Source organism: Triticum urartu, chromosome 7, assembly GCF_003073215.2.
Source record: "Triticum urartu cultivar G1812 chromosome 7, Tu2.1, whole genome shotgun sequence".
NCBI lineage: Eukaryota > Viridiplantae > Streptophyta > Magnoliopsida > Poales > Poaceae > Triticum > Triticum urartu.
Window position 1 is genome coordinate 399,523,727 of NC_053028.1, and position 25,854 is coordinate 399,549,580.

At 43.8% G+C, this 25,854-nt stretch overlaps 1 protein-coding gene across 1 annotated transcript; it reads right to left on the bottom strand.

Moving 5' to 3' along the window:
- Positions 1 to 22,166: 22,166 nt before the first annotated feature.
- On the bottom strand, positions 22,167 to 25,374 carry LOC125521258 (mitogen-activated protein kinase 2). The gene is made up of 6 exons (XM_048686324.1): positions 24,872 to 25,374; positions 24,395 to 24,524; positions 23,868 to 24,005; positions 23,439 to 23,771; positions 22,855 to 23,038; positions 22,167 to 22,651 (listed from the first exon to the last, which is right to left on the bottom strand). Exons 1-6 carry the CDS (start codon positions 25,075 to 25,077, stop codon positions 22,479 to 22,481), a joined length of 1,164 nt encoding a protein of 387 aa, XP_048542281.1. The 5' UTR covers positions 25,078 to 25,374; the 3' UTR covers positions 22,167 to 22,478.
- Between the last annotated feature and the right edge of the window lie 480 nt (positions 25,375 to 25,854).

Here is a 25,854-nt window from a genome sequence, read left to right on the forward strand (position 1 = left end):
GGTGGGTTAGGCCCCAGAGTCCGGTTAGGCTCTCTTTCCCTCTCACTCTAAAGAAAAAAAAATAAAACAAAACAAGATAAGAAAGAAAAGAAAAGGAGGGGTTAGAGAAAGAATTTGGGCATGCGGTTAAATCTCCCGGACTCATAAAAATGAGTTCGTTCTGAGAAAATGCATTTGGCACCGCTTGAAAGGATTGCATTCAAACACATTTGAATGTGATTCAAATAAGTTTGAATTAGAAAAAAAGTTTTGGAGAGTCCAAAAATGTTCGGAATTTTTGTGGAGATCGGGAAAGCGATGAAAGAAAAATATGGGCAAAGTTTGAGGACCAAACTTGAAGCGGGAAAAAGGCATGGGAATTAAATTGCAAGTGTGTTAAGGTGAATTCCAAAAGAATGGAAAAAAATTATAATAGCTCCCTAATATCGGGAGGATATGTTATAAAGAGAATCACCATGTGAATTTCCTCGATTTAAATGGACCGAAGATCCATGGAATTTACTTAGTTGAGTTTTAAAACAGATTGCATGATGACATGATGCAATGCACATGATTCAATGCACATGATGCAAAGATGAAATGCAACGGACCAAACAAATCACACGACGAAACCCGGAAATCATGGAAGGAACCTGAAGCTCCGGTCTTGGGGCGTCACAACACTCCAACACTACGAGAGGATCTCGTCCGGAGATCTAGGATGGCGCCGGAGGGAAAAGGAAGAGAAAGACGAGAGGTAAAATTAAGTTGCTTCTTTGACAAATGAGTGAAACCAAAGAACCTTGAGAGGTTGAACAACTTCGAGAAAATAATACAACAGAGATGAACAAAGTTGAAAACACTCCGTTAGAAAAGAGAAACAAGGAAGAACATATTCGGGCAGCACTCTGGTTGAAAAGTGATATGAAACTTGATAAGATGAAAATAACTTGAGCAGATGGCACAACACTCTGGTTAAATGGATAAGCAAAGGAAAGAACATGATCTTGACAAAACAAGATGATGGGTCGACGAGAGCAACATCACAATGCCTCCGGAACAAAAGATAGAACGGACTGAAAGTAACAAAGAAGAAAACAACATCTTCTACGTCGAATGAATTTGAAAGCGTCCTTAGAAAGAAGGATTGAATGGAGTTGTTGAAAATCAACAATGAAAAGAACATGCTTGTTGAGGGCTTATGGAAAACATCTCAAAAACTTGAGGTGAAAACCTGCCACAAACGAAAACAATTGCTTGCTTGAGAGCGATGGAGAGATGAAAGCATCTTTCATCGCGAGAATAGGAGGAAAGTTGGATTATTGATAAGCACCCCAATAGCAACATTCCTTAGGGAAGGTTTTAGGTGAAATATAACCCAAGATAACTCCAATGAAGAGATTGGTGGATTTAAAATATCTCATTCTTGACAACATGTAAATCATGAAACATGAAGTCAAATTTTGAAGAATGACATAGCACCACCTCAAATGATATAGTAGAAAGAATTGCACTTCCAAATGCAAGATAAAGAATGCTTGAACTCCTCAAAACAAAACATGTGTTGAGCACCATGTTTAATTTTTTAGTATAGCTTGGCAGATCTTGACTCTGAGAGAAAACTTGAAGAACAATTGAAGAGTGAAAAGAATCCTTGACAAACCATCATGTAGCCTCCCTGAAGAACTACGGTAACAAAAGGATGATCAAGACGGAAGGAAAAAGAAGTTGAAAACACAAGGTGAAGCCTTCCGATGATTTAAATGGAGCTTCGCGATGAGATAATGTGGAAAAACTTGGAAATCCGGAAAAGAAAGATGAACAAAAGAAGTCAAGAATTTTGATGAACCTTCGGAATAAGGAATTAATCACTTGGGTGAAGCAAGAATAAGAATTATGTTATGCGTATCCTTCACCAATTTAAATTGATGAAGAGCAAACGGATTTGACATACTTCTTATTCTCGTTGAAAGGATTAAGAAAGATATAGCGCAAACTTGGGAAGGTCTTCAACGAACCACCGGTAGGATTTGGGAACAACGAATGAATCTGTATGATAATGAAGGAGAAGAACTCTTGAACGAACCACCGTAAGAATTGGAAAAGAACGAAGAAAAGATAAAGAAACACGGGGAAGAATTAGCAAATGAAAAAAAATGCTTGCTAGGATTTAGATACATGAGAACGAAGAGGTCACGAGCTGATAAGAGAATACTTGAATGATGCACCGGTAAGATTTAGAGAATGAGAGCTGAAAGCTGGAATGAATAATTCTGAGATGATAGCCTTCGGACAAACAAACTAAAAATACTCTGAATTGCTCCGGATGGGTGAAAAGAATTTTCACAATCAAAAACAATTATGAGAGGATATCATGAAGCTAGAACCACGAATCCTTGATAGAACGGAAAAGATTTGGAGGAAAAAACTCTTCTTCGGTCTTCAAAAGTTGAGAATGATGACGCGAAACACCAACACGAGTTATTGAGGCACTCCGGAATAATGAAAAGTGAAGATGTTGAGCCAACAATGATAAGAATTTGAAAGATCTTGGAGCAATACAAATGACTGACGACAATTCATTCTTACGTCAAACTTTGAAATGAATTTAAGAATAACTCCGGGAAAGAATTAGAAGAGTCAGGTAAGATCCTGGGAAAATACCTGTGGGTTAGGGCCCACTCAATAGATACACCGTTGAACGATTTACAAGAGAGATTGCACCGGTTGAAATAAATGGCTTGAATGAGGTAACATCCTCGCAAAAGCTTGAACGAATTGAGAATGGAAACTTGAATCTTCGAGATATCTTGAGCACTCCGGAATAATTAAATAGCGCGAAGTGAAAGATTAAGAGGTGCAACGGCATGGGAAAGCATTGAAACAAGGAAAGAATATGATCAACAAAGCTTGACTTGAATCCACCGGAGAAGAAAAAGAGCGAATAATGATGAACTTGAAACTCCGTTAGCATCTTCTTGAGAATCACCGAATAAGAATATTGACGGAAAAGAATGGAGAGACTTCACATGAACAAAATGGATACTTGATTAAGGCATCTGAGTCCTTGAATAAAAAGGGATGGGAGGGTGGGAAAAACAAAGTCAACTTGGAACGGATGAAGGTAACACCGTTGAGAAGAACTGAAATTGGATCTTGCTGATGTTGAAAATGATCGGATCCACTTGAATAGAGACACACCGCTTGAGAAGAAATTTAGATGACAAGCTCGATGATCAAGAAGGATTTGTATTCACATCGGAGTATGAGAACACCGTTTAGGAAAGGTATGGAATCAACATTTGACTTCGAAGCAACTCGAATACCACAACTGAAAACAAAAAAAGGATTGGCTTGCAAAATAAGCCGGAAAAAACATATGATAGAGATTTCGTCCGAAGTTTTTGTGGTGGGGCCCACACGGGCTCGATCGTACAACACCATCATGTACAAGGCAGTGCACATGACATACAAAGAGTCCCCGAGTCAGCATAGCCAAGGACTCTTTAAGACACAACGAGACCACTGTAAACCAACCGTGGATAGGCGGACCACTAGACGTCGAACCCCAATCTCAAATCATGCATCTGTCGGAAAGATATCCTAAGAGCTACTTGAATTCTCACTTATAAACTCCCGAAACTTTCCATTTATGCAATCAGGTGTTGGGGATATAGGGGAAGCATAATATCTCACCCAAAACTAGCAAATCCTACATCCAACTGTATCCATCCTTCAACACATAACCAAGAAACTTTCGGAAATCGTTTACCTCAACCTTCGAAAAGCATCCGTTATACGAGTTATGGCAATACTCCCAAACTCCCGCCCCAGTACTGGGTGGCGTCGAGGTTATCTCACCAACAACTGCATAAAAGAGATTTTCAATGTCGGCGAAACTTAGGTATTCCAGAACTACAACGATAAAATTGTGACGACAACACCTCGGAGCTCAACTCCCCGGGATACTGCCACAACCCCTAAATGTCAGGAGGCACCAAGAACAATGTTCTCATCACAAAACCATCGAAACGATTCCAAGATACCCGCGTGATCCTAAAAATTGTTTTAGTGAAATTTGAGAAGAGAAGAGTCAAAACTCTACGTCAGGAAGCCTCACCAGAGCGACGAAGGGACTGAGGAGTAAAAAGAATCCTAATCTCCGATATATATAATCCTAAATGACTCAAAACATTTTTCTAGACTCAACAACGCCGGCGATTCGATCAAGCAGGGGGCTCCTAAGTCGGGGAAGGCTCTGATTACCAACTTGTAACACCCACGATGCGGCTATATCTCTCACGTGTCGGAGCACGACTTAGAGGCATAACCGCATTGTAGGCAATGTCGCAAGAGGGGTAATCTTCACACATCCCATGTACTGAATAAGAAAAGAGGTACATAGTTGGCTTACAATCGCCACTTCACACAATACATGAACAACGCGTTACATCAACCATATACAATCAAGGTCCGACTACGGAACCAAAATAAAAGAAGACCACCCCTAAAGCTACAGATCCCCGATCGCCCAACTGGGCTCCACTACTGATCAACTGGAAACAAAATAACATAACGAACACGAACTTCAACGAGCTCCTCCTGAAGCTTGGTTGCGTCACCTGCACGATATCATCGTCACCTGCAAGCTGGTTTTGGAAGTAATCTGTGAGTCTTGGGGACTCAGCAATCTCACACCCTCGCGATCAAGACTATTTAAGCTTATGGATAGGGAAAGGTAGTGAGGTGGAGCTGCAGCAAGCACTAGCATATATGGTGGCTAACATACGCAAAAGAGAGCGAGAAGAGAAGGCAAAGCACGGTCGATAAACTATGATCAAGAAGTCATCCTAGACTACTTCCGTTCAAGCATAACTCCAACACCGTGTTTGCTTCTCGTACCCCGCCGAGAAGAGACCATCACGACTACACACGCGATTGATGAATTTTAATTAAGTTAAGTGTCAAGTTCTCTACAACCGGACATTAACAAATTCCCATCTGCCCATAACCGCGGGCACGGCTTTCGAAAGTTCAAAACCCTGCAGGGGTGTCCCAACTTAGCCCATCACAAGCTCTCACGGTCAACGAAGGATATTCCTTCGCCCAGGAAGACCCGATCAGACTCAGAATCCGGGTTACAAGACATTTCGACGATGGTAAAACAAGACCAGCAAGACTACCCGCTGTGCCGACAAATCCCGATAGGAGCTGCACATATCTCGTTCTCAGGGCACACCGGATAAGCTAAGCGTACAGGAGTCGATGTAGCCCAAGTTTCCGAGGGATGGCCCTGCACGGTGCTCTAGTTTGGACCAACACTCAGAGGAGCACTGGCCCGGGGGTTTAAATAAAGATGAACCTTGAGTCTGTAGAACCCAAGGGAAAAAGGCTTAGGTGGCAAATGGTAAAACCAAGGTTGGGCCTTGCTGGAGGAGTTTTATTCAAGGCGAACTGTCAAGGGGTTCCCATTATAACCCAACCGTGTAAGGAACGCAAAATCAAGGAACATAACACCAGTATGACGGAAACTAGGGCGGCAAGAGTGGAACAAAACACCAGGCATAAGGCCGAGCCTTCCACCCTTTACTAAGTATATAGATGCTTTAAGTAAATAAGATATATTGTGATATCCCAACAAATATCCATGTTTCAAAAAGGAACAAACTCCAATCTTCACCTGCAACTAACAACGCTATAAGAGGGGCTGAGCAAAGCGGTAACATAGCCAAACAACGGTTTGCTAGGAAAGGTGGGTTAGAGGCTTGGCTTAGCAATATGGGAGGCATGATATAGCAAGTGGTAGGTATCACAGCATAGGCATAGCAATAGAGCGAGCAAACTAGCAAGCAAAGATAGAAGTGATTTCAAGGGTATGGTCATCTTGCCTGAGACCCCGCAAGGAAGAAGAATGAGTCCATGAAGAAGACAAACGGACGGAGTCGAATGAATCCTCACAAACGCGACGTTATCGGAACTAACCCGAAGAAGCAACACCGGAAAGAAGCAAACAACATAGTAAACAACCATCACACAACATGGCATGATGCACAACCAAGTATGATGCATGTCCGGTTTAATGATACATGGCATGGCAAAGTGCACAAACAAGCCTACAAATTAAGTGGAGCTCAATATGCAACGAGTTGCATATTGACGGAACACCATATTCAAGTTATTTAGTTCGATCTCGTTTATGTACCCAACAATATTAAATTTTGATTAACATGGCAAGGGGGGTGAAGCATATGAAAAGAACCTAACTAGGCAAGTTTAAATGAGGCCGGAACAACAAACAACAATTCCGGTAAATCCCCATATGCATTTATCAATTTGGTGCAACAACAATTTTTAAACATTTAAAAGTTATTATCATGATGCGAATGACATGTGCAAGTTTATGCAATTTTTATTAAAAGTTGACAAGAGCATTATGAAGCATTTGTCACCGTGGTGGAAAGAAAAGGGGTGCCACGACAACGATAACGGTAACGGTGCCACGACAACGTTCCGGTTCCGGTACTCGTTTGAGATGCTGGTGCAAAAGGAAGTGTGACGAGAGCGTGTCATGCAAGATGATGGGGTGATCCCGGTTACCGGGTTCCCACGGGTGGACGGCATGGCAACGAGGAGGACCATGCAAGCGACAATTTCAGACACGGTGCAAACGTGGGGTTCATCTCATACAACACACAACAAACGTTCACGGCCGTCGTCTCGGGTTATACCTTCGAAGCATGCGTCTTGAAGCGGATCGGTTCGAGTTCGTAGAGGAAGTAGGCGTTCTCGCAACGGCGTTAGTGGAAGTAGGGGTACATGACGATGATAGAGGTACTCATGATCTTGGCGGCGGTATATGTACATGGCAACCGTAGTGGTACTATGCGTCGGTCGTCGAGGGTCTTGCTGAAATCCACAAAGCCGGTGTGATTGTTCGGGCGTCGGTCTTGCCGATGGGGTACTTGGTGACATCCACGGGATCAGTAGTCGTACATGGTATTCGCATTGTAGTTTGACTTGGCGATTCCAAAGCATTCATCGGTAGTAGAACTTGGCGGTCTCGACGGTCGTCGTGGTACTTGATGTAATCCACACAAACGGTGCTTGTCCAACCATCGATCTTAATGAAGATGTACTTGACGAGTTACCCGAACGCGTTAGTCCTCGGACTTGGGCTCCGGAGATGGTGTCGTGGTGGTCCTGCAGCAACAGCCTCCACAAGGGCGTTGGGGGAGGAGATGGTCGCGACCGAGGACGAAACCAAGGAGCAGCAGTGCGAGGAGGGCCATGGCGGGCGTCGTGGTTGAAGGCCCGAGGTGGTTGCGGCTAGAGCAGCGTCGAGTCAGGGTGCTGGACTCACCCGAGTCAACGTGGGCGCGTGTGACTAAGAATGCAGTAGGCAGCAGCGAGTGAAACAGGGCAGCAACACGCGACAAACGGGTGGCGACCAGCTGCAAGGTCTGGGACGCGAGCGTCCATGGCCTCGGCAAAGGGTTCACGCGCGAGGCTCCTATGGCGGCCATGCTACACGAGCTCGCGGACGGAGCTGCAGGCAGCCGAAGGAGGGCGTTGGCGCGGGAGAAGGAGGGTGCGGAGGAGCTTGAGCGCGGAACAACGGCCTGGTAGCGTTGGCGCTCCTGCGGGAGTTCATGGCGACGGCGGCCTCCGGCTGGTCTGACGACAAGGAGGGGGCAGAGGGGAACGGGACGAGGGCGTTGGCACAGTTCTCTCTCTCGCTGCAAGTGGCGTCGCTAGGAGGAGAACGAAGGTAGAGATCTGGGGTCGAGAGATGGGCATCGGGGAGGAATCGAGGGAGATGGTGAGGAGGCGCTGGTGAAAGGAGGAAGGGAGCGAGGGGGGTTCGGGAAGACTGGTGGCGGCGCTCAAGGGATATGGGGGTCGGGCGGAGAGGGAGGAGATCGAGAAAGGCTCGCTAGGGTTAGGTTAGGGAGTGGGCCGGCGCTAGATGGGCCTTGGTGGGCTGAGGAGAGCATGGCTACGAGGTGGGTTAGGCCCCAGAGGCCGGTTAGGCTCTCTTTCCCTCTCACTCTAAAGAAAAAAAAATAAAAAAAACAAGATAAGAAAGAAAAGAAAAGGAGGGGTTAGAGAAAGAATTTGGGCATGCGGTTAAATCTCCCGGACTCATAAAAATGAGTTCATTCCGAGAAAATGCATTTGGCACCGCTTGAAAGGATTGCATTCAAACACATTTGAATGTGATTCAAATAAGTTTGAATTAGAAAAACATTTTTGGAGAGTCCAAAAATGTTCGTAATTTTTGTGGAGATCGGGAAAGCGATGAAACAAAAATAAGGGCGAAGTTTGAGGACCAAACTTGAAGCGGGAAAAGGCATGGGAATTAAATTGCAAGTGTGTTAAGGTGAATTGCAAAAGAATGGAAAAACTATAATAGCTCCCTAATATCGGGAGGATATGTTATAAAGAGAATCACCATGTGAATTCCCTCGGTTTTAATGGACCGAAGATCCATGCAATTTTCTTAGTTGAGTTTTAAAATGGGTTGCATGATGACATGATGCAATGCACATGATTCAATGCACATGATGCAAAGATGAAATGCAACAGACCAAACAAATCACACGACGAAACCCGGAAATCATGGAAGGCACCTGAAGCTCCGGTCTTGGGGCGTCACAATGCTAATTCTAACAAACACAAAACTGTTATTATTCGGCACATACTTCATACATACAAAAAGTTATGAAAACATACAATGTTAATATTGGGCATAGCTACACAACTCCTTTACATAGACATCACAACCCTTGTACATTACATGTGTTTCTACCAGCTGAGAAAGTGTGACACCCCCGATTTGACCGTACACTAATCATACACGCAAACGTGTACAATCAAGATCAGGGACTCACGGGAAGATATCACAACACAACTCTACAAATAAAATAAGTCATACAAGCATCGTATTACAAGCCAGGGGCCTCGAGGGCTCGGATACAAGAGCTCGATCATAGACGAGTCAGCGGAAGCAACAATATCTGAGTACAGACATAAGTTAAACAAGTTTGCCTTAAGAAGGCTAGCACAAACTGGGATACAGATCGAAAGAGGCGCAGGCCTCCTGCCTGGGATCCTCCTAAACTACTCCTGGTCATCGTCAGCGGGCTGCACGTAGTAGTAGGCACCTCCCGATTAGTAGTAGTCGTCATCGACAGTGGCGTCTGGCTCCTGGGCTCCATCGCCTGGTCGCAGCAATCGGGTATAGAAAGGGGGAAAAGAGGGAGCAAAGCAACCGTGAGTACTCATCCAAAGTACTCGCAAGCAAGGAGCTACACTACATATGTATGCATTGGTATCAAATGGCAAAAGGGGTAACATATGTGGGCTGAACTGCAGAATGCCAGAATAAGAGGGGGATAGCTATTCCTATCGAAGACTACGCTTCTGGCCACCTCCATCTTGTAGCATGTAGAAGAGAGTAGATGGTAAGTTCACCAAGTAGCATCGTGTAGCATAATCCTAACCGATGATCCTCCCCTCATCGCCCTATGAGAGAGCGATCACCGGTTGTATCTGGCACTTGGAAGGGTGTGTTTTATTAAGTATCCGGTTCTAGTTGTCATAAGGTCAAGGTACAACTCCGGGTCGTCCTTTTACCGAGGGGCATGGCTATTCGAATAGATCAACTTCCCTGCAGGGGTGCACCACATTTCCCAACACGCTCGATCCCCTTTGTCTGGACACACTTTCCTGGGTCATGCCCGGCCTCGGAAGATCAACACGTCGTAGCCCTACCTAGGCACAACAGAGAGGTCAGCACACCGGTCTAAATCCTATGGCGCAGGGGTCTGGGCCCATCGCCCTTTGCACACCTGCACGTTGTGAACGCGGCCGGCGAGCAGACCTAGCAACCTCCATTACAAAGGAAGTTGCGTTACGCGGTCCAACCCGGCGCATGCCGCTCAGTCGCTGATATCATGAAGGCTTCGGCTGATACCACGACGTCGAGTGCCCATAACTTTTCCCGCATAGTTGGTTAGTGCGTATAGGCCAATAGCCAGACTCAGATCAAATACCAAGATCTCGTTAAGCATGTTATTTTTAAATAACCATGGACGCCGACCAGCGCCAGGCCCACCTCTCTCCTAGGTGGTCTCAACCTGCCCTGTCGCTCCGCCACAAAGTAACAGTCAGGGGCCTTCGGGAACTCAGGCCCACCTCTACCGGGATGGAGCCACCTGCCCCTTCAGCCCCAACATCGGAATCACTCGCGGGTACTCCTACGAGCCGACCGGACTTTAGTCACCACCTGTATAGCATGTATATATGTATAAGTATATATCCGTGATCACCTCCCGAGTGATCACGGCCCGATAGTATAGCATGGCAGACAGACAAGAATGTAGGGCCACTGATGATAAACTAGCATCCTATACTAAGCATTATGATTGCAGGTAAAGGTAACAACAGTAGTAGCAAGGACAGGCTATGCATCAGGATAGGATTAACGAAAGCAGTAGCATGCTACACTACTCTAATGCAAGCAGTATAGATAAGAGTAGGCGATATCTGGTGATCAAGGGGGGGCTTGCCTGGTTGCTCTGGCAAGAGAGAGGGGTCATCAACACCGTAGTCGTACTAGCTAGCAGTGGCATTGGTCTCGGTGTCTAGCGAGAGAAGAGGGGGAAGAAACAATAAATATTAAGCAAATAGATGCATAGAGATGCATGACATGACAAGTATCGGTGCTAGGGGTGCCCTATCGCGGTATAAGGTGGTACCAGTGAAGTGCGGAAACATCTGGGAAAATATCCCCGGTGTTTCGGGTTTTCGGACAGGCGAACCGGAGGGGGAAAGTTGCGTGTTCGCTATGCTCGGGATGTGTGGCGGACGAACGGGCTGCGTATCCGGGTTCATCTCGTCGTTCTGAGCAACTTTCATGTAGAAAATATTTTCATCTGAGCTACAGTTTATTTTATATGATTTTCAAAAGAATTTATTAATTTCTGGAATTTAATTAATTATTTAATTTAATTCGAAATTGGATTTATGACATCAGCATGATGTCATGCTGACGTTAGCAGTCAACAGGGGTTGACTGGTCAACCTAACCAGTGGGTCCCACTGGTCAGTGACACATTTTAATTAAACATATTAATTAACCTAATCATGATTAATTAGGGGTGGGCCCCACTGTCATTGACTGATTAATTAATTGACTAACAGTTTAATTAGTTTAGCTTAATTAATCAAAATTAATTAAGTTAATTAATTAATTAATTATTATTCATTTTTTTGTAAACGTTCGGGGGGCCCCTTGTCATTGGCCCCTGGGGGCATTAGCGGGGCGGTTACAGCGGGCATGGGCGCCAGCCCGCCCGACAGAGCGCTGCGGCTAACGGTGAAGGGGGCCAGCGCAAGGCCCGACGTCGGTGACCGTGGCCGGAGCGAGGCGGCGCGGCGAGGCCAGCCGGAGCGAAGGGAGGCACGTGGCGTGCGCGCGAGCCGCACGGGCGCAGGGGGGCTGCGGGCGGTGCGGTGGCGCGGAGGCGGGGAGCGAGAGCGAGGCGGCAGAGGAGCGGCAGCAGGGGGTGGACGCGGCTAGGGGCGGCGAACGCGCAGCGGGCAGGCGTGGAGGCCAACCGGAGCGAAGGGAGGCGTGCGGCGTGCGCGCGAGCGGCGCGTGCGCAGGGGGGCTGAGGGCGGTGCGGTGGCGCGGGGGCGGGGAGCGAGGCCGGCGACGAGCAGGCCCGCGGGCGGCAAAGGAGCGGCAGTAGGGGGTGGACGTGGTCAGGGGTGGCAATGCGCGCCGCGGGCGGGCGTGGAGGCCAAGGAGCGTGGGGAGGCGCAGGGAGTCGGCGAGGTGGAGGCGGTTAGCGCTGCGACGACGGGCGCAGTCAGCATGGGAAGGGAACGCGGCGGCTGCAGCGGGCGGGGCTATGCCGTGGTCAAGGCGCAGCGGCGCATGCGCGCGCGTGTGCAGGGGCGTGCAAGGCTGCAGGGGCGAACGGGAACGGGCCTGACAGGGGAGCAGTGGTACGGCGCGGGAACGGGCGCAGAGGCAGGTCCGTGGCGGTGCACGGTGAGCGGGAGAGGAGAAGGAGGGGGGCCTCACGAGGTAGCTGTAGGGGTACAGGGCAGTGGGTGTCGAGGAGGTCGACGGGGAAGACAGTGGAGAGGAGAAGCAGGCCGGCGGGGGAGCGCTCCTGGCGGCGACGGCGTCCTGGCGCAGGGACAGCGACCTCCTCCCCCGATCCCGATCCAATCGGGAAGAGAGGGGGGCAGATATTTCGGGGGAGTGTGGTGGTGTGTCGGTGGCCGAGTGGGGAGTGGGGGGTTATGGCGTGCGGGGGTGGGCCGGTTGGTGGCCCGGTTGGGCCTGTGGCCAGCTGGGCCGAAGCCCGGGGGGTTTCTCTTCTTCTTTTTTTGGTCTTTTGTTTTCTGTTTTATTCTTTTTCTTTTATTTATTTTATTTTACTGTTTTAGTTCAACTTAGGGCATTTAAGCATTTTATAAATTTGTGTTTTCTTTACTATAATTACCTATGCTAATTTTGGCACTGCCCAAACATTTTTATTTTAATTTTTGAAAACGTTTATTATTTAACTTTATTTTGGATTTGAATTGGAATCGATTTCGAACTAACGATAGATTAGCAACAGTAACCGTGGTGATGTGGCACCATTTGCGTGGAATTACCGTAGCTTGTTTACCCGGGCATTACAGAAAGGATCAGAGTGACATCCTACACATTCCTGATGTTATACTGATCTCCATCCGTTCCGATAATATTTCAGCAAGAGAAGTTTAATTAGAAAGATTTGTTCTATAATTAATAGGTAGAGTGTTAGGCTGGCAGAACTGTGTGGTGTGTTCCTACCAGAATCATGACAATAGTCCCACTCCTTGCCTCCGTTTCGACGCTGGCGTCCACCTAATCCCTGCCCCCTTCCGCTCCGGTCGCAGCGGCCACCACCTTCCCCCTCCCATCCTTGTCTGCGGTATGGTAGCAACTCCACAAGCTGGGGCTCTTGCCGGGTTTGTCAGATCCGCCAAGCTAGAGCATGAGGAGGTGTCCTCGGGTACGGGCCCGGAGGCGGCGTGGGAGCAGCCTCCGCCTTCCAAGAAGTCCATGTGGTGGCATCGCCTGGAGTTGGTAGGTAGGGGCCGCCACAAGAGTGCACGAGGTGGCGTTGGAGATGGCAGGGTGCTATTTCAGGTGCATGGAGAAGGGACACTTGAATGTACAAACAATGTGGTTTCACTAAAAAAAATACATCCGCGATGATAGACGTTTGTCATAGGTCGCATTTTCAATCACTCATGTACATGTGTGACGGTTATATGACATAATAGGATAGTCATACATATGATGTCGGGGATGTGATCCATAATAATAATCACTTTTTCATCACAGAAGTGTCCACTTCTATGATGATATATGGCGCGTCATGAAAGTGTTTTCGTCAAAGGCAACTGACACATAACAACCACTGTAATAGGTCGTTGTTAAGCTATCGGTGTGGCTTCAGATTCGATACTTGTTAACAACCCCATCCAATGACCGATTTTCCACGTGTCGGATTCTCATTCACCAACGGAGCCACACGACAACTCTACCTTGTGACAGCTATCGCCCATCCAACGAACGGTATGCGCCTATGAAACATTGACACATGGCATGACCCCATCAATGGCCTGTTTAGTTAGAAAGGACGGCCTAGTAAAAGGTCTGCTTAAGGTGCATTTGACTTAGTCAAAAGTTATCAGGCCGGCCCGTTATAGGCCTGTTAACGACCTGTTTTTTATATAGCACCTTTACATCCCAACTACCCACGACCAGTTAGTACATGTCTGAATTCAGTCCATTCGGGGTCTGTGCGTCATTCAATATGGTTCCAGTCTGTTGATACTTTAGGCCCATGTGTGACCCATGGTGTTTCTTCTTCCAATTTCGACTCGTTCAATGGCTCGGACCTTGACGACATGTCATGTATTTTAGCCCCAAAACGGCTTGTGATGCTTCTGGGCTATTTGCGACCTTTTGTATAATCTGACCCTTTTACGCCCCGTCGAGTTTTGAGGGCATATAAGGCCCGTGCTACATTTCAGCCCATTTACGGTTTGTCCCGTCTCCGGGCCATTTCTGGCCCATGGTGTCTTTTGGTCCATTAACGGACCCGTGTTTACACAGGGCCATTTTTGGCCCATCCTGCCTTTTGGTCCACTAACGGCCCTTGAAAACCCTGTGCCTTTTTCAGCTCTTATTCGGTATTAATGTGTATTGCGATGTTGTTGAAGAAGGTTTCAATTTCCTATAACGCGGGGAGTCATTCATGACGTGGTCGTGCATTAAGATTCTTTAGCATTAGCAAGTACTTTATTGACTATCACAAGTCTTTCTGGTCTTTGTTTCTCTTGCAAACATACAATGGCACGGGGTTATTTGCGAGAGCTCCTATACAACGTCTTCAACGCCAGTTCGCAAGATGGTGCTTGCGCGAAGGTTGTTGCTGGCCGGCCTAGTGTACGCACACAACTCTTGAGTCATGAGCTCTACCACATAATCTAGTACGGTCTGATTCGCGTGAAGGTCATTGTGGACCGGTTAACAGTTGACCAGTCAACCATTGACTTTTGAAAAAAGTAAAAAGAAAAACAAATAAAAATTTTGAATTCAAAACATTCACGGTTTTGAAACTAAAGTTTGCAAAGTCAAATAACTTCATGAATTTTGAAGGTCATGATTTTGAAAAAAAGTTCATGGTGATTTTGGAAAAAAGTTCACATATTTTTAAAAACTTCATGAATTTTGCAAAAAAAATCATGAATTTGGAAAACAATCGTTCATGGTGTTTTTGGAAAATATTTCACATATTTTTAAAAAGTCCATGAATTTTGAAATTTTTTTCACGAATTTGGGAAAAATCATGGATTTGTAAAAAGTTCTTTGATGTTACAAAAAAATCATGAATTTAGAAAAATTTCATGAATTTACAAAAAGTTCATGAATTCAAAAAAGTGAAGGATTCAAAACAGTTTGCAAAGTAAAAAATATCTTGAATTAAAAAAAGTTCACGAATTCGAATAAGTTCATAGTTATTTTGGAAAAAAAAGTCCACGGGTTTCAAAAAATTTCATCAATTTTGAAAAAATTTCATGAATTCAAAAAGTCAAAGTGGTAATGAAAAACATGTCCGCAGATCTGAAAAGCATTCATCGTTTTCGGAAAAACTTAACGAATTTGGAGAAGTTTGCAAATTTGAGGAAAAATTCATGAATTCCAAAAAACACGGACTTTTAAAAGAGTTTGCAAAATAAAAAACTTCATGATTTTTTTAAAAGTTCACAGGTTTGAAAAAAGGTTATCGGTTTTGAAAAAAAATCATGAATTTGGAAAAAGTTTGTCAATTTTGAAGTTTTCATCGGTTATGAAACAAAAAGCACACGAATTTGAGAAAATTTCACGAATTTTGGAAAAGTAGTTACAAAAATGTTGTAAAAAATACTAAAAAAAAGTTCACGGATTTGAAAAAAGTGCAAGAAAGTTGAAAAAAATCACTAGAAAGTTAGCAAAAAATTCACAAGAAGTTCATAGATTTCAAAAAAGTTTGTGCAACTTGAAAAAAAGTTCACGAAAATGAAAAAAGATTCACAAATTTGAGAAACTTCATGAATTTGAAAAAGAAAAAATTTCATGCATTTGAAATAATAATAATAAAAGAAGTAGGAAGAAGAAAAGAAGAAAATAAAAAACCGAGTAAAAACGTAAGAAAAAACCAGCCAAATAAAGCCGAAGAAAAGGAAAAACAAAATCTTTATTTTTAGCATTACATTTGACGCATAACAAAAGAATAACTTAGACACATGATGTGAGGTCTCCTAGGTGGTCATCGTGTCTAGTGCTGAAATGTGAGCTTTGTAGTTCGAGTCTCAAATACACCCATTTTTTATATGTTGTAAAAAGAAAAAGAAAATAAAATGGGCCAAGCTCAATGCAGGGGGGCGCCGGTTTGCACAATAGCCTAGAATCGGCACTAAAGGCGCTGAATAGGATTTGGGATTATTTATGGGCTTTTCTCTTTATTTACGGTAGGTACGGTCTAGACAACCATTGCTGATAATACCTTGCCATGTGACATATGGGTCACATTATTCTATTCCCTTGTCCATAAGCACTACAATTAGATGGAGGTACAACATTTAAGTTACCATACCCCTACGGGGGTTTCATCCATCCCTAGAGAAACATCTCTAGCATGTTCTTCCAAAGCAAAGTAAGAACCAAAGCTAGTGGACATAACATTTAGTATCACATAGTAGAACTATTTCCGATGGATTTTACTCTCTCTTATCCCGACATATAGTTTCCATCTTGTTCTTGTTATATGTTTCCTCACATATAGTTCTCATCTTCATCACACCTAAAGAACTCTTTGTGATGTAGTTGACTCTCTCTTAGGCAATTATGGAGTGTCATACATGCAACTAGTACGTGGGTTTGCTTCTCTGCTGGGTAACTTGTGACAAGTAGTAAAGGACGTAATTTTATTTACAACACACCAAAGGAGCGCTTAGTGATATTTCATAGTGATGAATGAGCATGATTAAATATTCTTTTTTCCCACTTGGTCAACAACCTTGTCAAAACTCTACCAAATGGTACTTTTGTCCCATCTATGAAGGTAGATATACAATCTCATTGGGATACCCTGAATCAACAGAAACAATATTTACCTACTCTAAAACAGTTAGAGTAAAGCAATGAAAATGGGATGATATAATTTTAGTGAACAAAAATTCACAAGTGAACCAGCGGGTGGACGTGTAAATACTTTGTCATCATATCTATAAAAACCCTTGCGTCATGTGCAGATCCCAGCCATTTGGCGACTATCGTTGTGAATCTCATGTCAACGTAACACACGACCATCATCTATTGTGTCGGATATCCATACCATCCAACATGGTTAACAATCCCATAGGCCAACACAAAACACATATGTGTGCCCCATCAATTGCATCGATGCAATTGTTAGAGTCATGCCATAATCTAGAGTCTTAAAGTTTTTCATGCAAAGTTGGGAACCATTGATCTCTTGGTTTGTTGTTATCCGTACCTAAACATACCAAAAAATGCAACACATCTTCAAACCCACGTCGAATAGTTCCAGCGGAGCACTAGCGATTCTCAACTTGACTCACTAGTTGACGGTTTCCAACCATCCACAAGAGCCCATGTTTTATGCGGTGTCGTGTAACAATCCTTGCATCACTAAGAATTTCAATAGTACATCGACTATACCCTACTCTTCTTCAAGTACTCTGAATGGTTCGTGATATATTATCCAACCATTACCATAAGCCCATTATAATGTGTTGTGTATTAATATTTAGAAAAGCTGAGTGAAAAACAACACGAGAGGCTCCTACTGCAATAATAATAATAATAATTAAACAATCATATTTACAAAATTAAGGTCATTTGACCCGGGGTGGGGGCATAGGGACAAAGGAAGAAGTATCCAAGACTATTAAATATCAATATCAATTTTGTCATAACTTGCACTCTCACTGGTGCTCCGTGACAACCAACCTACACCTTATATAAAGGGACTTGACGCCAAGGCAAAGAAGGGACACATGCAACAGTTAATGGCCCCTAGACAAGCTTGATAGTAGATTCGATCTAGACATCCCGTCTAAGGTCATCCACATAGAACTTGGTAGTTGACATCCAACTCTCTAAGAGCCTCATTACGTTCGTCCATTAGGATATCACCTGATATAATCCATATAAGTAGGAGTAGGGCTATTACCTACCATAGGGGCACAAACCTGGGTAAATATGTGTCATATGTCTTTCTGGTGACCCAAGGTTACATCCCAGTACCAAACAAATCTATGTGCAACTACCATACTGCTATTGGGTACTTTGCGAAGCATCCTTGACAGTTGGCCACACGAAACGTCCATCCTTTGTCTTCACAATATAGAATGAGACACAATTTTTAGCTTTACTAAACAATTTTGTTGCCATGTAACACTCTTCACTTCTTTCATGTGCACCACAACACATAACTTTGGTCATGATAGCTTCAATTTTAGATGTCAAGTTGACAGCAAAAAATGCAGCCAATGACTTACCAGAAGTGTAATGATCAACCATACTCTTGAAATATTTTTGCATACAAGCCTATTTCATCTTTGGGATAGAGCCAACTCTGAGTGGACACTCTCAAGACCCACATGCCTTGTTTAATGGGCGTAAAAACTACCTCCCGAACTTCATCATCTACCTCAATGATCTCCCCATTTGCATTAGCCCGGACATAAAAGAACTCTTACCATCAACATGCACTTTAGCAAGTTAATCTCACGCTCTTTCACGAATGGTGGAGGTCTGTCGCAAAAACTTGCACACACACCTTGTTTTACTATGCAAAAGAACACTTGAAGTTCGCGAGAAGTTGTAGTGCCAAAGGTACAAGAAATAACAAGATGGTAATTCTACCTTTATGGTTTCTTTCCACTTATCATTGGCTAAAACAACATTCTTCTAATGGTCCCAACCAACTCCAGCTGATTTATCTTTAGAATGCTTCCATGCTAACTACAAAGTTTCTATCACATCCCATCTATTTTGGGAGTGTTTTCTGCTATATGAACTTCTAGCTTTTTGGAAAAACTTCATGTCTAGGTTCTTGTACTCGCTGTTTCTCAAATAAGCAATTGGTCTATTTTCAGCTATAACTTCTCCCCAACACAGATTCCACAAAATTCTTGTGCAACAATTGGATCCAATTTTCTTTAGCCTTACTACCATGTTCCACTTATGTAATCATCACACATATATGAACATACATATAACATAACCATTCAAGATCGACTAGTACCATGATGATAACAAGCAACCCTTCAAAATCACAAGGTACAATCTATGTAAATGATAATAGCAACTACCATGACCATGTTCAATACAATGTATGTAAATATACAAAGAAAACATACAAATAAACAACAAGTACCATGATACACCAGTATATGCAATGATAGACCAATTTATACTATCGTACACTAAGAAAAGAAAAAGAAAAAGTAAATACATATGACCGATTAAGGATGGCTAGGAAATATCTCTTCCGCTATGGTTCCTTCTTGATTAAGGATGGTTCAGAAATTATATTCTCGGAGGATAAGTGGCTAGGTAATGCTACGCTCCAGGAACAATATCCAACTCTATACAATATTGTGCGTCACAAGGGTGATAGTATCGCCAAGGTTTTGGAATCATTTCCGCAAATGTAACGTTCATAAGGGATTTAATTGGACCTAGACTCTAATCATGGAACATACTACTCCAGCGGTTAACCACGGTACAGTTGTCACAAGGGTCCGATGTATTTCATTACAACCTACATGGGAATGGGCAATTCTCAGTGAAGTCTATGTATAGAGCTTTGATCCAGTCCAATGTGCCAGTTGATAATAACAAGAAGATTTAGAAGATGAAGATACCTCTTGAGAATAAAATATTTGCATGGATCTTCATCACGGAGTCATTCTTACTAAAGATAACCTTATTAAGAGGAATTGGTATGGAAGTACGTAATGTGTTTTTTGTCAGCATGATGAGACAATAAAACATTTGTTCTTCCAATGTAAATTGGCCCGTTCTATATGGCCAGTCATCCAAATAGTTTCTGGCTTGTATCCTCCTTGTAGTGCTGCTAATATATTTGGCAACTGGGTACATGGGATTGATCATAGGTTTAGAATTCTTCTCAGGGTGGGAGCACTTGCCGTCATTTGGTCGCTTTGACGATGTAGAAATGATAAGGTTTTTAATGATAAAAGTACTTCTCTTATGCATGTTATCTACAGATGTACCGGGACTCTTCGTTTATGGTCCTCTCTACAACCAGTGGACAATCGAGACCTGTTTATGGAGGTGTGTACACGATTGAAGGCTATGGCGAGGGGTACTTTTACCCAACATGGGGGGGGCAACATGATCTTAGGATTGGGCCACCTTCGGTTTAGGCATTATACATATCATACAAGTTTCCTTCTTTTTCGCTTTCTTTTATTTTGGGTTGGTGTGAGGACTTTGTTGGCTGTCTGCATCTTAGTTATGCAGAGGTCGGGTGTAAGTAGTACTTAAACCTTTTAAGTAATAATGCGCCCCTTTTCAAAAAAAATATGACCGATTAGACTATTTTGGAGGAGTGTGAAGGATTCACCATGCTTCGATTCTTGTTGTGAGGCAAGGAGGCATTATCATTGGCAGTAAGAGAGGCTTGTAGCTGACGAGATAGGTTGGGAAGCCAGAGAGCAGACAGGAGGCAACATGGAGGCATGTGGCCGATGGTAGCTACGCTGGGTAGCAGGTGCGAGGTGGCACACAAAGAAGGAGGCATGTGCTCTGGCCATCAGCGAGGCTAGAAGAGGCAAGTAGCGGAGACCCTAACCCACCAATCTCGTTGATGGGGGATGTTCGGAGGCACAATGGAAGCTTATGGATTGGAGTGTGAACGTGGGAGGAGGCAAAGGCAGACGACAACAAGGAAATAAAGCCCTAGCCACTTGTCCCTTTTTCCTGGCTGGGAGGGAGGGGAATGAGATGCGGGTGGGTGGGGAGAGAGATTCTCCAAATGGAGGCGAGGTATATAACATAGTTGTAGTTTTTTTGGTAATTGCGGTGCCACTATGGGGCATATCTATGGGGAATGGGTGCAATTCTAGTGGAGGGAGGGGGAAGAACATGTGGATATGCTTTCTGCTTTATAGTGTAATTAAGAGAAGAACTTCTCTCAAGCCTAGGCTAGAAGTTTGTTGCTTATTTTCGCTTGTGCTTCTAGGGGACTAAAGCCAAAATTCAAGACCAAACTAACAGGACCTATACTGGTACAGTAGTGGGCCCTCCTCTCCTTGAGTGCATGCACGAGTTCATGACCAATGGTCCTAAGCTACTCTGATAAAAAAAGGATCTCAGTTGTGTCTAATCCTACATCCACATCGATGGAGTCTTCGAACTAACGGTGTTAGGACCACAAGGATCTTGATTGTGTCACCTACCAAGTGGCCCACTGGACACAATGATACGCCCTAAACACATCCATAATTTTTGTAATGGTTCATGCTATATTCATGTCATATATGCATCTATCATTTTTCCAGATTAACATAGTAGTGAAGTGTTAGAGTACTAGTCACTGGTTTGGCTTAACAGAAAATGATTTTTTTACAAAGATATGAAAAATCAGGAAAATACATGGAGACGATTTTCAGTGAGGAGGCAACATGCACGAGAAGAACTAACAAGTGGGAGGCCCCAGGGGCTCACGTGCTTGGATTTTGGGGTGTGTGTAGGGCCCACCTAACTCTATCTCGCTGCCTCTTCTTCCTGGTAACTTATATATATCGCTATTTTTTCGCAGCCGCCTCAACACGTTCAGAGGCGGTCTAATCTGACCTTGTTCTACCACTCTGTCGAAGGGGAGAATAGTTGTCTTGGACCTCTCAATCGACCCTTGTTGCATGACGATGCAATAGTATTAGTCAATACTAGGGGCTAAGATTTGTTAGCTGCTGAACATGACTGTGACCTTGAGCATTACTAATGCAGGTAAACTATATGATGTATCTCTGATTATGAATTTCTTTATCTTGGACTGAATCTTATTCATATTGTGTATTGAACTTTGAGAACCATGAGATCATATGGCGATTGTTTAGTAAATTGTTTTGGGAGGCACCTCAGGTGACAATGGCGTGCCCATTAGATCTAGATTAGAAAGACAACACTGGGTGTGATTCTTTACCATGCTTGTGGGGTCTCATCCTATTTTCATCCAATAAAACGAGAACTTTGGGTGTGATCCTTCACCACATTTTATGAGGTTATACCATATATGTTAATGAAGTTATTAATGTTGCGAGTTGCCACTAGTGAACCATTAAAACCTCATTTTACTCATTTCTTTACACTTCTATTTTGCTAGTTTTATTTATTCCAAAAAATACAAAAACACTTATATCATTCAAATTATCAATCTCTTGGTCAAACTAGTGCAACTGCGCAATTGACAACTTTGTTAGGTGTATTGGGGACACAATACACTACATGTATATTGATTGAAGGGTTTAGAACACAATAATAATAAGTGACATCCGTTGGATGGTGAACAACACTGACGACGGAAGAGTGGCCGGAAACTGTAATACCATAGTCCATAACTCAGGTCTTGTTAAGCATACAACAAAAAGGGGGTAGATACAACCTAACATGATACAGATAAGGGCCCCACTTTTTTTGGCCAACAAATTATTGATCAAGCGTTCATGATTCCTAAATTTCCAGGTTTTCGACGTCATGGTGTCATCAACAAGCCGTATGACAAGATGCTGAGACGTGATCACTGATTACTCTGTACATCGTGCTGTCAGCTCATGTATTTTCCCACGGAGCTGATAGATTTGCCATTTGAAATTGCTTCTTTTTCTACATTGGGAACTTTTCAGTGAATTGGTTCAGGGTTGAACTTGAGAGCCTCCCTCCAAATGAGTTCTTTGATATCTTCCTCAGTAAATGATGGTTGTTCGAAGTCGAAGCTGAAAGGCGCTGGGCAGACAGGTTCATCATTTATCTCATGAAGGGATGCTAAATAAGGATGGCATAGAGCCTCATCAACTGCGAAGCCACCAAGAAAAAAAAAGGTTAAACTTCCAAGAGAAAGTTCCTCGTAATATTTCTTACATTAATGGTTTAATTAACGTAAGAAGTGTCATTTCAACTTGGTTTTAATAATTCGCACACGATTCTGAAATGATGGTTCACATTATTAAATTTGTCATTTTGCAATCAAGCAAGATCATGCTATGCTGTAAGATTACCAGTAATCCTCTTGCTCGGATCAAATACGAGCATCCTCTCAAGCAAATCCATGGCGCCAGTGGACATACTGGGGAACCGTGAACCAAAATGCTGTTTCGGGTATTGAGGAAGAGACCTCACGTATCTGCGGGCATTATCACTTCGAAGAAACCCAAGGCTCGTGTCATCTGGTGAGCCTATCAGCTTTGGATCAAGAATGAATCAGGATTACAAACAGCATCGAGAAGATTTATTAGACATTTCCATTTAGTAGAACAAGAGAAGATGTTAGTGCATCTAGAATAATCACATGCTTGGACCAAAACACTAGTCTGAATGAAGGCATATGCATGAAGTATCATGCTACACCAGATACCAGTGTAAGCTTCAACCTATGTGGTGTACTTGTGCTAATTGAGTTGGTAATCCAAGAGATATAAGCATGGAAAAAGCATAGCAGTTGGAACCTATGCTAAATCAGAACTGACAATCATAGTGTCAGACTCCGAGGCAAAAAGAGAGCAGGAGAATATACAAAAAGAAGAAAAAAGAAGCAGAAGGGAAAAAATAAAATCTTGACTCGTGTAATAGTGAGTGGCCATACCTCAGTAATTAGCCTCAGCTGATGAACATAATCTTTTCCAGGAAACAGTGGCTCCCTCATAGCAATCTCACCGAGGATGCAACCCACTGACCAGATATCAATTGCTGCAGTGTACTCCGAGCAGTTGAGCAGGAGCTCCGGTGCCCTGTACCACCGAGTAACAACATACTCCATCATGAAGTCAGTCTCAGTCGTGGTCCTAGCCAAGCCAAAATCTCCAATCTTGAGTTCACACTTAGCATTGAGCAGCAGGTTGCTCGGTCTGAGGTCCCGGTGCAAGACCTTTGCTGAATGCACATACTTCAATCCTCGGAGCACTTGGTAGAGAAAATACTGCATCATGAAAATGTTAAGGTGAAAGGAAAGCTGACCAATTGTAGAATGTTTGGACTGATGCTGAAGGGATGATGGAAAGAACAATGTACATACCTGACAGTGATCATCCGTGAGTGGCTGGTTTGATCTTAGAAGGTGGTGAAGATCAGTGTCCATCAGTTCATAGACGATGTAAACATCGTTGAAGTTCTCCCGCCTTGGTGGGCGTATGATGTCCTTTATTGAAATCACCTGCCAAAAGTCAGATTTTGTCATGATCATACCACCAAATTCAGGGTCACACCATATATATTTTCGATATCATAAGTGGAGATAATCACACATCATGTGGACTTATGTTGCAAGATAGTTCAAAGTTTAAACACGGTAGCACAGGTAGGGAACTTCAACTTTTGTCACACATGTCGTCTGTATAGTAACTAAATAATGACAGGCGATTCTGGCTTTGAAAGAAAATCACCAGAATTTCCGGCAGATCTCCTCAGGACGGCTTACCTTTGCTATAAACTACAGAGTTAACCATGGTCAAATAGAAATCACAAAACATTTCAGATATGAGCATGTGAACCACAGAGGTTTATTACAAGAAGGCACATGAGAGAGGAGGAAAGATGGCTCACATTCTCATGATTCATGTGGCGAAGCAGCTTTACTTCTCGCAAAGTGCGTTTGGCATCGATCTGGTTGTCAAACGCATTACCTATCTTTTTGATAGCGACCTCCTCACGAGTCTGTGCATTTACAGCAGCGCTGGAGAAGAAGATCACAGAAAAGAATTTGTCACCACAGGCTCAAAATCAACTAGAAACAGCTCTTGTTTCCTTTTAGTATTGAGAAGCTATTTTTGCTGTTAAATATAGCCATACCATAACAATTAACTAGTACTGGTCCGTTATAGAAAGCTTTATGGTTTAATACTATAATATATATATACGCTAGGCTATGGTAATTTGTAGCTTTAATCAAGACCCACTTTCAGTCGTATATGCTGTAGCGAACTCGCAACAGGATCGCAGTCAGCTGATCGAGCAAAGCAATCCATTTTCTGAGGTAACTGAGGAATATACGCGAGCAGATGCAGCGCATGACGTACGTACCAGATGATGCCGCAGGCGCCGCGGCCGACAGGTCGGATGGGTGGGACGTACTTAGCAGAGACCTCAAAGAGGTTGCCGTAGACGTTGTACTGCACGTACCTGCCGCCGTGGGTGAGCGTGCCCTTGATCTGCGCCTCGCCGCCGAGGCCATGGCCGCCGCCGTGACCTCCTCCTCCTGCCCCGGCGCCTCCACCCTCCATGCGCATCGACCCGCACGCCTGCGCGCGAACACCTTGATCGAGGAGCTAGCCAAGAAAGAAAGAAATGCACGCCGCGCGGAGGATGAGAGAGAGAGAGAGAGAGATTGCTAGCTTGGTTGGATGGACGAGGGAGAAGATAAGAGCGTTGGGGAAAAGGGGAAAAAGGAGGAGAGGAAGCTTTTTGGAGGGAAAATGCCCGTGATCCCGCGAGGAGTTGGTTGGCTTGCTGCTCCAGACCATTCCCGCCTCCCTTTTCTCGTCCCCCTCCCATTTAGCCTTCACTTCTCTTCCCTTCCCTTGTGCATGGCAGCAGCCTGCTTTGCTCCTTTCTTGCATACTTCTTTCTTCTCGGCTATAGTGGTCGCTGTCCTTTGATTTCTTTTGTTGTAGTAGCTCTTTTTGCGCGGCTGATATGACATTTCTGTGACACCTGTCTGATCTTACCTGCGGAACCTAGTCCATGGAATTCATTTTTTTTTAATTTACGTTAAGTACGCAAAGTTAGGTTGTTTTTGTAAATTTCCACGTCTGGTTGATCTTCGGTTATAGGAAGAAAACCTGCCGATGGAACTTAGATTTGATTACAACATTTTGGATTCGCGGTAAATATATGAAGTTAAGTGAATTCCTAGTTTCTTGCAGTTGGTCATTTGTTGGTTACCGCCATGTGAAATTTGAATTTAAGCTTAATACTAATATTTATGTATGTTTAATAGACGTGATATAGTGAATTCCGTGTTGATATGTTACTTTCGACACATGGCCACTTGATACGTCTCCAAC

Bases quoted from the DNA above. Each gene is read 5' to 3' on its own strand.
- LOC125521258 (XM_048686324.1), bottom strand. From the start codon at position 25,077: ATGCGCATGGAGGGTGGAGGCGCCGGGGCAGGAGGAGGAGGTCACGGC. The intron at 24,006-24,394 runs GTGAGCCATCTT...GACTTTTGGCAG, and splicing joins GCCACATGAATCATGAGAAT to GTGATTTCAATAAAGGACAT. The intron at 22,652-22,854 runs GTAATCTTACAG...GTGGCTTCGCAG, and splicing joins TCCGAGCAAGAGGATTACTG to TTGATGAGGCTCTATGCCAT.